This window comes from Lissotriton vulgaris, chromosome 2_1 (genome assembly GCF_964263255.1).
Source record: "Lissotriton vulgaris chromosome 2_1, aLisVul1.2, whole genome shotgun sequence".
Taxonomy (NCBI): domain Eukaryota; kingdom Metazoa; phylum Chordata; class Amphibia; order Caudata; family Salamandridae; genus Lissotriton; species Lissotriton vulgaris.
This window is the reverse complement of record NC_141687.1, coordinates 623,268,126-623,279,055: the sequence shown is the minus strand read 5'-3', so window position 1 is coordinate 623,279,055 and position 10,930 is coordinate 623,268,126. Positions and strand designations below refer to the sequence as shown.

The 10,930-nt window shown below is 45.0% G+C and overlaps 1 protein-coding gene across 1 annotated transcript in view; it reads left to right on the top strand.

Annotated features, from left to right (window-relative positions):
- The first annotated feature begins 2,698 nt into the window (after positions 1-2,698).
- Positions 2,699-10,930, top strand: part of RNF19B (ring finger protein 19B) — a 180,685-nt gene continuing 172,453 nt past the window's right edge. Inside the window, exon 1 of the mRNA XM_086955734.1 lies at positions 2,699-3,519. Within this exon, the coding sequence (XP_086811860.1) occupies positions 3,074-3,519 (446 nt within the window). The 5' untranslated portion in view covers positions 2,699-3,073. The remainder of the gene's footprint in view (positions 3,520-10,930) is intronic.

Here is a 10,930-nt window from a genome sequence, read left to right as displayed (position 1 = left end):
GACCCATGCCCTCACCACATCTTTAACAAAGCAGACTCCATTATAGCACCACACCTCCGAGACGTCATCAATTGCTCCCTCAACTCCGCAACCTTCCCGGAAAGTTGGAAACACGCCAAACTCAGCGCCCTTCTGAAGAAACCCACAGCTGACCCCTCCGAACTCAAAAACTACTGCCCTATCTCTCTCCTTCCATTCCCGGCCAAAGTCATCGAGAAAGCGGTCAACAACCAGCTCGCCGCCTTCCTCGAAACCAACAAATCCCTCGACTCCTCACAGTCCGGCTTTCGAGCCAAACACAGCACTGAAACCGCCCTCATCGCAGCAACAGACAACATTCGAACTCTACTGGACAATGGAGACACAGTCGCCCTCATCCTCCTCGACCTCTCCGCAGCCTTCGACACAGTCTGTCATAGCACCCTTCTACAGCGCCTCAGAAACGTCGGAATCCAAGGAAAAGCACTAGAATGGATCACCTCGTTCCTCACCGGAAGAACCCAGAGAGTCCGCCTTCCTCCATTCAAGTCAGAGGCCACTGAAGTCATCTGCGGCGTACCACAAGGATCTTCACTCAGCCCCACCCTCTTCAACGTATACATGAGCCCCCTCGCGACCATCGCACGCCAACACAACCTCAACATCATCTCCTACGCCGATGACACTCAACTGATCCTATCTCTCACCAGAGACCCTAACACTGCCAAAACCAACCTGCATGAAGGAATGAAAGAAGTAGCCGAATGGATGAAGCTCAGCCGTCTGAAACTGAACTCAGACAAAACAGAAGTCCTCATCCTAGGCACCTCCCCCTCCGCCTGGGACGACTCTTGGTGGCCAGAGGCCCTTGGAAAAGCACCCATCCCGACCGACCACGCACGGAACCTGGGAGTCACCCTAGATTCCTCACTCTCGATGAACAGACAAGTCAACGCCGTTTCTTCATATTGCTTCAACATTCTTCGCATGCTCAAAAAAACATTCCGTTGGATCCCCACCGAAACTAGAAAAACAGTCACCCACGCACTGGTCACGAGCCGCCTGCACTACGGAAACACCCTATACGCCGGCACCACCGCAAAACTCCAGAAAAAACTCCAACGCATCCAGAGCGCTTCAGCCAGGCTCATATTAGACATCCTGCGTAAAGAACACATCTCTGGGCACCTGAAAAACCTCCACTGGCTTCCCGTCAATAAGAGGATTACTTTCCTTCTCCTAACCCACGCACACAAAGCACTTTACGAAATTGGACCCGAATGCCTCAACACACGACTGTCCTTCTACACCCCCTCCCGCCAGCTACGATCCTCAAACCAGGCCCTTGCCACTGTACCTCGCATCAACAAAACCACCATGGGAGGGAGATCCTTCTCCTACTTGGCAGCTAAAACCTGGAACTCACTTCCCACTCACCTTCGCATCACTCAGAACCACCTAGCATTCAGAAAGCAACTTAAAACGTGGATATTCGAGAAGTAATTCCCCACCCTCCTTCAAGCGCCTTGAGACCCTCTGGGTATGTAGCGCGCTATATAAATCTCTTGACTTGACTTGACTTGATGTAGTGTTAGCGCTCTAGCTGCGCAGCGTGCGGGTGACGTAGCACGCTCGGGGCAGGAGCGCGATGGTGTGCGCATGCGCGAACGGCGGTTCACGCCGCGGCAGAGTCAGTCAGAGCGAGATACCAGTAAGACGCCTGGCGCTCTTCCTGCCGATTTATTAATAATAATAAATCCCCTTTAACCATCAACCCTGCGTAGTGTGTTTATTAAGGTGCAACCAGGGACTCCACACATGCATTTTCACATTGTTTTCAAATTGTATTACACACAGTATATGCTAGCCTACCACAATGTTTGCAGACATAGTTCATTATAAAGCAAGTGTAGACTTTCATTTCAGGGGTTTTTCTCCAGTTGCAAGATATTACTAGAACTTCTTGTGGATAACTTCTCCATGCACCTCATTACATATTTTTTTCTCATGAGAAAATGTCACTCTAGTGTCACACAGTTGGCAGTTAAATGTCATTCGTAAGTCTACTAATTCCATGGACATGTCACATATAAGTATCTGAAAACTTGGCAGCTATGAAGCCTATTCTGCACTCACACGGAATCCGTCTCTTGTTAAGTAACTTCCATTTCTAGTGCTTTGCAGCGGTTTTAAAATCGTCTTAGACTTTCTCGTTGCTCTAATAGGTGTAATTTCTGATGTTTGCCTCGTCTTCATTGCTTGATTTTGCACGCGAAAAAGTGTCACCCACAGTCGTTGAAATGTCACTCATAATTATACTAAAATTATGAAAATGTCACACATAGCAATCTGAAACCTTGTCAGCTATGTACGCGCTATATAAATGCAATTACAATACAATATGCATCATCTTCGCATAACTACAGTACATAGAAGAGAAACTTTCGTTAATGCTAAGTAGGACATTTTTCATTCCCCCGTTTACTTATTTCTCCCCAAATCTCCCTCCTACATGTTTCCAAATGTTAGCATGTATGGAGATACTTAAGCACCCGAGCCTTGGCGACACTATGTAGTTTGGTTATGCCACATAAAGCATTGTTGATTTGAATTGGTGGTTCCCGATCCAACATGGCTATCACGCATGCTTGACGCTTTATCTTACTTTTGTGACGTAGTTGCGACTCCCCGAGCGTTGGCGGACATCCGCCTAGTCCTTGCGCTTGCGTTCGAGTGGCAGAGGCGGAGCCTCGATTGGGTTAGGCTTTTAGAGTGAGATCAGCTCTAAAAACCCCAGTGACCGGGTGAGAAGGACTCAGGAAAGGGATTGAGTTCACCGGAAGTAGGGGCTAAAAGCAGGAAGTGAGACTCAAAAACTGGGATGCGAGTCCCTCTGGCACGAAAAACGACCTAGCAAAGTCGGAAGTGAGACTATACCGGAGTCCGGGTCGATGGATACCATATGGGAGCTCACGTCTGACCACTGGAAGGCCCCGGAGGCCTGAAGGAAGCCTGTGATTAGCCGGAGAACCCCCTGGAAGCCAGTAGTGTGATTGTGAGGCTTTCGACCCTGACTGTGGGAAGGGGCCCAGTCATGGCCCTCGACTCCCCGTCGTGCCAGGATCCTTCCTCGGGAGGGCTTCGTCGGCGCCGGCGGAGGCTGGATCTGCGACGGGTGTTTATTCGTCGGCGTGAGCCACCCGTCATCCCCGCTCCAATCCCACCACCGCAGCCTCCGCCGCCGCCTCCAGAGAGCCCCGCTGAATGTCCTCTGTGCCTTGAACCGCAGCCCCCGGGCCCTCCGTTACTACCCTGTCCGCACCGCTCGTGTCTGGCCTGCCTGCGGCAGTACCTGCGCATAGAGATCACCGAGAGCCGCGTGGACATCTGCTGCCCCGAGTGCGCTGAGCGCCTGCAGCCCCACCACGTCCGCGCCATCCTACAAGACCCTCCGCTGCTCGCAAAGTACGAGGCCTTCGTGCTGCGCAGACACCTCGCCCAGGACCCGGACTGCAGGTGGTGCCCGGCGCCTGACTGCGGGTAAGATTCTAGTAGGTGAGAGCGGTGGGGGTGACGGGGAAGTCGGCATGACTCGCATTATTGTTGATGGGCTTTCGATTATTGGAAATAGAGGATATAGGACAAGTCTCTGAACGTGAAACCCAAGGGAAATGGGGAACAGCAAGTCTGTAGTGGGTGTCTTGAGATGGGGGTGTTGAGAGCGTCCTGTGCGGGTACAATTAAAAAATAAGTCTGCATTTGAATCTCTTCCTTATTGCTTAAGGTCCAATGTACCCAGAAATGAGTACCGACCACGTCCGTTCAACTGGCTCTGTGGGGGAACCTGACTCCTCACTCCTCCCATGCCCAGTCTCTTTCGGTTTCTAAACACTTGTAGGTTACAGTTTATTGACAAACTATGCCAGCTACTCCCTCGTTCCCACCCCTATTGTTTTGCTCTCTAAACTCATAGATCAGTTGTAATTCCAGCACCCCTGTCCTGCGACCAGCAACCCTGTCATGCGACCAGCAACACTTCATATTTACCTTTTCCTGGCTGGCTTCGAACCCACCCCGCCCCCTGCGCACGTTAAAACTTCGCACAATTACATGTCATCAGCTTGCTACTGCCAACGTACCCAATTATTGCGACGCTGCAGTTTGACTCGCATATTATACGGTAAGAGTGGCACAGTTTATAAGGCGAGGAAGAGACCTAACTCGGGGGGCGTGGCTGTGCCTAAAGTACAGACCCAAGGCAGCAGATGTGGACATCTGTCTTCGTAACGTCTCCCCTTTTTAACTGTTTTTAATCCAATTTTAATTTTTGGTCTTTAACTTTCTGTAAAATCTTAGTGCTGTTGACTCCAGCTCCTGAAAATATTTCTCATACTGGGTGGACGTTACTTGAACGAAAAGCGATTCTTTGCTTGCTTCTTTGTGCCACCTAGGCACTCCCTTGTTTATCCAGTGCGAATGAACTTTTGAGGTGGAGTTGTGGACATGTGCAGTAGAGCTGCATAGCCCATACTGCCTCTCCTCATTTATCTGTTACTGTCACCGAATTAACCTATTGCTTCATCAGGGGACAATCCCATCACGTCAGTAGTCTTTCCATTCCACCCGCGCTCTAGTTATGGCCCTCCCCCGGAACTCGCACGAACACTTTCTGGTTGCTTCCACCTACGCATATATTTTGTTACTCACTTGAATGCACTGTGGTGGTGCTATCGTTTGATCTCTTCAGATTACATCTCTCAATTATCCAGGGTAGTACTCTCTCACATGTTAAGGCTGTGCCAGTGCTTCAATGAACATCTGCTGTTCACTGGCATGTACTCAGGCCCGCTAACATTAGATTCTCCTATGTGCATTTGTCAGAGATACCAGTCAGTCTCCACCCTGCCCAAAAAAGAAATGTTAATGGTTTCTCCGAATTTCCTAGAAACCAGAGTAGTCCTGGAAGCCATTTCATTAGCAAAATTGTGGTATGCAGTTATGCCCACTCATTGGGATGTACTATGCTTTGCTTGAATTCAAGTTTACCACGCATAAAATGAGGCTATTGCAGTTAACCGGTGGCTGTGAACTGCTGTTACGCAATCGTTATCCGAATATTGTGGGATGAAGTTGATGGACTCTTTTGGTTAGATTTCAAGCCGCTAGATAGGGTTGTGTGTGTTTTTAAACTTGGGTCCCAATGGCCTCTCTATTTTGTAAGTGGTAGTAGAAGGGATTGCCTGGCAACCGTGTCTCCAAGACTTGCTGGGGCAACTTGCTTTCCATGGCAATTATATTATGACAGACTTGTATAGTGCAAACATGGAACTTGTTGGTTTTTATTCCATTACGCTGAGAAATAGGGGCGACGTTGTTTAACAATTTGTTGCCTGTTTCATGTCACTACACTCTTTTGTTAGTGTAGCGCCTCCCTTCTTTTGGATATGATAAGGTTGAGACGGAAGTGCACCCTCTGATAAGTTTGGTGACGCATCCGTTAGGTGAAATGGTCGGTCCTTTACGTTAAGAATGTTGCAGAAATCAGGTGTTCTCAAACATGTTTGAGACCCCTGCCATACAAATTCAATAAGTGCGAAGTATACTTCAAATCACGAAGTAGAAAGTGCTTTTAATAAGTTTATTTGTGCTTGAACCAGCTTTTACTGTAAAACAAAACCTTGGCTATAAGTTCTTATGCTGGAGCTCAGTAAGGCCCTACAGATTCGGGTTTCATATCTGCCTTTCTTTACACCCCTGTAGTCATAATATCCTGCTTGTTATTGGCAGTGTTTTAACGATGTATTTAATGCCCTTTTTCGCCCACTACGTGTAATCATCAGAATGGAGAAAGTAGACGCAAAACGTCTTCTCGGGAAGAGATAATTAAGTGCGAAGGGAAATGCCCCATTTCATTTTGCTGACACTACCAGTTCTGTTGCTCAGAAATATAACAAGTTGAGGTTCGTGTTTTTGACTGGACGGTGCTAGCAATCTCCTCATGACGAAGCAAGAGGGGGGATTTTGGACGGTAATTTTTCGTCAGGGAATGCATAGTTGCGGTTTCGAAATGACGCCCTCATGGTTCTTGGCGTGCTTTCTGTTTTATTTTTTTTCCCCCTTGTTAATCTCTTCCTTGTACGCGGGTTTTATGAGCTTGTACTGTAAAGCACTTCTTGGCCTGTGCACTGGAGACGGCACCAGCATGATTCACAATCCTTGCACTTGTTCGATCTCCTGTACACGAGCCGACAGACTACTGATTTGCTGCTGCTATCTGTCCAGCAAGCAGTGGTATCCTTCAATCTCTGCTTTCGGTACTTGGGACCCCGGTATATCTTCCCGTCCGTGGACATTCTCTGCTAGTGTATCTGAGCATCAGCGTCTGCCCCGATCAGCTTTCTTCGACTCTTGTCTTACTCTGGCACCCCCCTTATTCAGCGCAGCCGCATGTCACCAGGGCACCACATTTCTATTACACCGGGATCCCATGACCCACAACCCTATCATCCGTAGACTTTTAGTGCCCTTTCCACGAGTCAGACTTGCAAACCCATTGGTCCTATGCGCTGGCTGCCACACCCTCAGGAGGGCGTGGATAATGAACTGTTTTGTGCGTGTCTCTGTAAACAGCTGATGTTGGAGAGCTATGTCTAGGTGCATAGTTACCAGGCTTACTAAGAAATGTGAATTGTCTTTTTATGTTGTTGCTGCTAGCATAGCCCGTGGTGACCCGTTTTTAGTACCATCATAATGTTTAAACTGTCGTTTTTTTTTTGTTTTTTTTAATTTTTATTTATGGTTTTATTTTTTATTTTTTTACTCCAGGTTTTTGTTCCTAAACTGGGTCCCCTTTTTCGTCAACCGGTGTTGTGGTAGAATGCTTTTGGTGTCCTGAAGTCCTTAGCTCTGATGCCTGTCCCAGGGAAAAAAGCCACCTGTTTACGATTACAGGGGACAAACAGTTTCTAGTTTTGTTTTGGTGGCATGATTTAAATTTTGAAAATGGAGCGCACTACTTGATGGGCCTGGCGATTCGTCGCTAGGTAGGCTGTCTTTATGGCACAAGGTTCTATAGTTCGCCAGTTTTGTTTCAAATTGACTGTTCTTTAAGCCTTTTACCTTACTGCCATTTACTATTGAATGATATGATTGGCAGAGGGGATCACCTCTCTCGGTTTTCAGTCTAGTCCCCCTGCGCTGACAGCAAGCTGTCTTTGAAGCATGTCTTACCTGGCTCCTCTAACTTCAGTTGTCGTTGAAAAGAACATGGGACAGTGGTTCTTAGGGCATTAAGGAATATGTTCTGTGAAAGACTGGTTTTGGTTTTAGTTTTCTCTTCTGTTCCTGGAAGGAGCAAGTTGATGGTGCCTTGTGCAAGGCAGGATCCTCCACTGACTCAGCCCCATTTAGCGTGCACCCCAAGAACACGTATTACCTTCTGGGTGTTTGAGTGTACGTTAAGAAATAATACCACTGTGTACAGTTCAAGTGACTATCGTACCATCTTGTACTGATCCATGCAGGTCCAGCAGATGCCCACAGGGTCGTGTACTGTTGCACATAATAGCCGTGCATTAAAGGAGACCGGAGACAATGAATGATCCCATCTGAGAAGTTTTGTTTGTATTACACAAGAATACATTGTATCAATGGTACAGCAGTTTTCTTATAGATGTCAGCTTGCAAGTCAGAAATGAGAACAAGTCTGCCTTGTTCTACCACCCCCTGCCAACTTTTTCAATTTTACAAGGAGTAAAAGAAGATTCACCTTAACTTCAAATGGTTTCCCGATAAGAACCCAAGAACCAACTGAAAAATCTGTACCATGAGCCTGTTTCAGATTGTCATAATATTGTTTTTGTTTATTTTGCGCCAAAGAAGAAACGGTGTTGCGTACAAAAAGCCTGGGTTGGTATTATCAGGAATAACAGAATGTCATTCAAGCCAAGACAGCAGGAGTTTAGAACCACATTTCCTACCCCTCAACAATTCGAAGGGGGGGAGACCAGTAGAAGAATGAGGTGAATTTTGGTAAGCATTAACTTTATCTTTGAGATGAAGATTGGAATCCAAACTAGAAGAAAGAGCAGTTTGAATACCTTCTTTTAGGAAACGATTAGCTCTTTCAACTAATGCATTGGCCCAAGGGCTGTCAAATGCAGCCTGTATGTGTTTGATGTCAAAATCAAATAACATTTTTTTCATAGCGGTGGAGACAAAGTGAGTGCCATTATCAGTGACTAACTCTTTGGGAGGACCTTCTAGAACACAATGTATCAGGACCCACAAGCAGGAGGAACTGCTCCGCATGGAGGGCAAACGTGGAATGTCACATTGAAAGGAAACGGATTCTAGAATGGAGACCGGTAGGATAGGAATAGAAAGAATTAAAGGGCAAGAGACGGGAAGAGAGAAGATAAATGAATATTCTATTTGAAAAGTTTTATATAGCACTGGCTGGACCTGGGGGTATCAGAGTGCTTTACATGAGATGGGACATTGTTTCAGTACATTGTTACATAGTTATATCAATTACAGAATAGGATATTACACACATGAGTTCAGTATCTGTATGGCAAGATTTTGCATTTGTGTAATTTTGAAAAGGCACTCTTGCTGACTTTACATAGGATCTGTACCCACAGTTAGGAATGTGGGATTAGGCATTCTTTTAGGTGTAAGACCTTATATTTGGAAGAAAGTTGTCACTATCCAGGTGGCATACAGTTTTAAAGGCTGCACTGTTTTACTTGTTTTTCAGCGTAAGTTATTGAGGCAATGTTTCCAGCCTATCATTATTATTCTTAGCCTTAGGTCCTGTAGCAATTTAAATAGCTGTTTGCCTAATGGGGTGTCTTTGAGCAGTGATCAATATGTTCCGTGAAATTTTATTTGATATTGTCTTCCTGCTGTTCTGTTTAATCTGTGTCAGTGGGCAATAGATTTGAGTTAAAATCTCCCGTCAGTATTACACCATCAGTTCTCTGAAATGCCAAAGGATGTTTAAAAATAAAATGCTAGGTTTATTATATCTACCATGCAGAGTAATTTTTACTAGTGAAAGTCACAAATATTAAGTGTGAGTTGGCTCATTGTTCGGTTTTTTTATTTTTTTTATTATTTTTAAAGAGACCAGATATTAAACAATACAGAACTGCAATTAAACTACTGAATCGGCTATACAAAATTCTTAAACAAGACGATAAAAGTAAAAAAAAAAGCATATACATACATCAACCATTAAATCGCAGAAAGAGAGGGATAATGCAACAAAAGTATACAATCAAAAAAGGCACTTTTCAGAATCATATGAATAGAATAAACATACAAACATATTATCCTGCTATCCAGAGCAATTTAACCGATCCATTCGGCGATAGGTGCCCACACTTGAGTTGCCAGTTGCCTGCGTCTCCCCCCTCTGCAGGAAAATGCTGAAAATTCTAGACTATGTATGGCAAGTAATCTTGCCCGCCACTGTACAAATGTTGGTGCATCCGGGGATAGCCACTGTGAGGTAATACATAGCCGGACCTGCGACATAGCAATAAATATTAGGGCTAATTCGTTGTGTTTCCCCTTGATGAAATATTTCCCACATCTACACCAAACATCACCAAAGCAGATGTTATTACACACTGAATCTTAAGCGTGACATTAATAAACTGCTCAATGTCATCTAGAAAGGACCGGAGCGATAAGCAAGAGTAGAACATATGAACTGAATCAGCTGCATAAAGCGCACATCGCGGGCATGTATTACCTCTTGTGGCCCCCCATTTTGCTATCTTAGCAGGCGTATAATATAAGTCTAACATTGCCATATAACTCTGAGTTTTTAAAGAACCGGACACTATAACCTGATTGGCAAGTTCTATCACCAAACTTAAATCAATACCGGTTATACCTAATTTCACTTCCCACTTAGCATTTTGAGCAATTAAATCATCAGGGAATGTTGATAGAACATAATGATATAAAATACCAATTCTAGATCTTTCTTATAAGCTCAATTATGGGCACTTCCTCCAAAATACATGTACTTGTCCTAAAAGATTTTCGAACAAAGCTTTGAATTTGGAGATACTTAAAAAAATCTTGTGACGATAACTGAAATTTATCCCTTATTTCCCTATATGATAGAACAAAGCCGTTCTCTGTAATATCGCCGAGCACAGAAATACCCTTATTTTGCCATCGGTACATAACATTATCCTGAAATATACTAGGAAATATTCGTGTGGCACTAAAAGATGTGTATATATTCACATTTGGAATGTTTAGTTTCCGCCTAATCCTCCGCCAGACGGAATATGCTGCTAACAAAACCTTAAATCGGGTCCTCTTAAAGTAACTAGGCTCCAATACTTCAAGTAATATACCTTTTGCAGCTGAGCCTAACCCTATCTCGTATATAGTAGGAGAATTACATCTTGGTATAGTTGCTTTGTCGCCACATAACAATAAACCCATACCCTGCAGCATTGCAGCCCAATAATAGAGAATAATATTGGGGACCGCCCAACCCCCTCGATCCCTAGGAAGGTACATCCATTTGGCTGCCCTTCGTGAGCGTCTATACCCCCATAGAAATCTATAGCAAACTCTATCCGCTTTTGCCAAGGCAGATTGAGAAAACAAGAGAGGAATAGTCCTAAATAAATATAAGAACTTAGGCAGTATTAGCATTCTAATGACACTACACCGCCCATATAAGGAAAGGTGTAGACTATCTAATCGTTCCAGTTTTTTATTAACTTCATCTATAACAGGTATAATGTTTAGGTCCGATATGTTCTCTACTGCAGAAGTTATACGCACTCCTAAATATATGGCTTCCGTGACCACTGGAGCGTCAGAACTAGCCATGCTTGGTGTCTGGATCACCTGTGTCTTTGAGACATTGAGCTTGTAGCCCGAAACTCCCCCAAACTGCTCCGCCAGTTGCTTA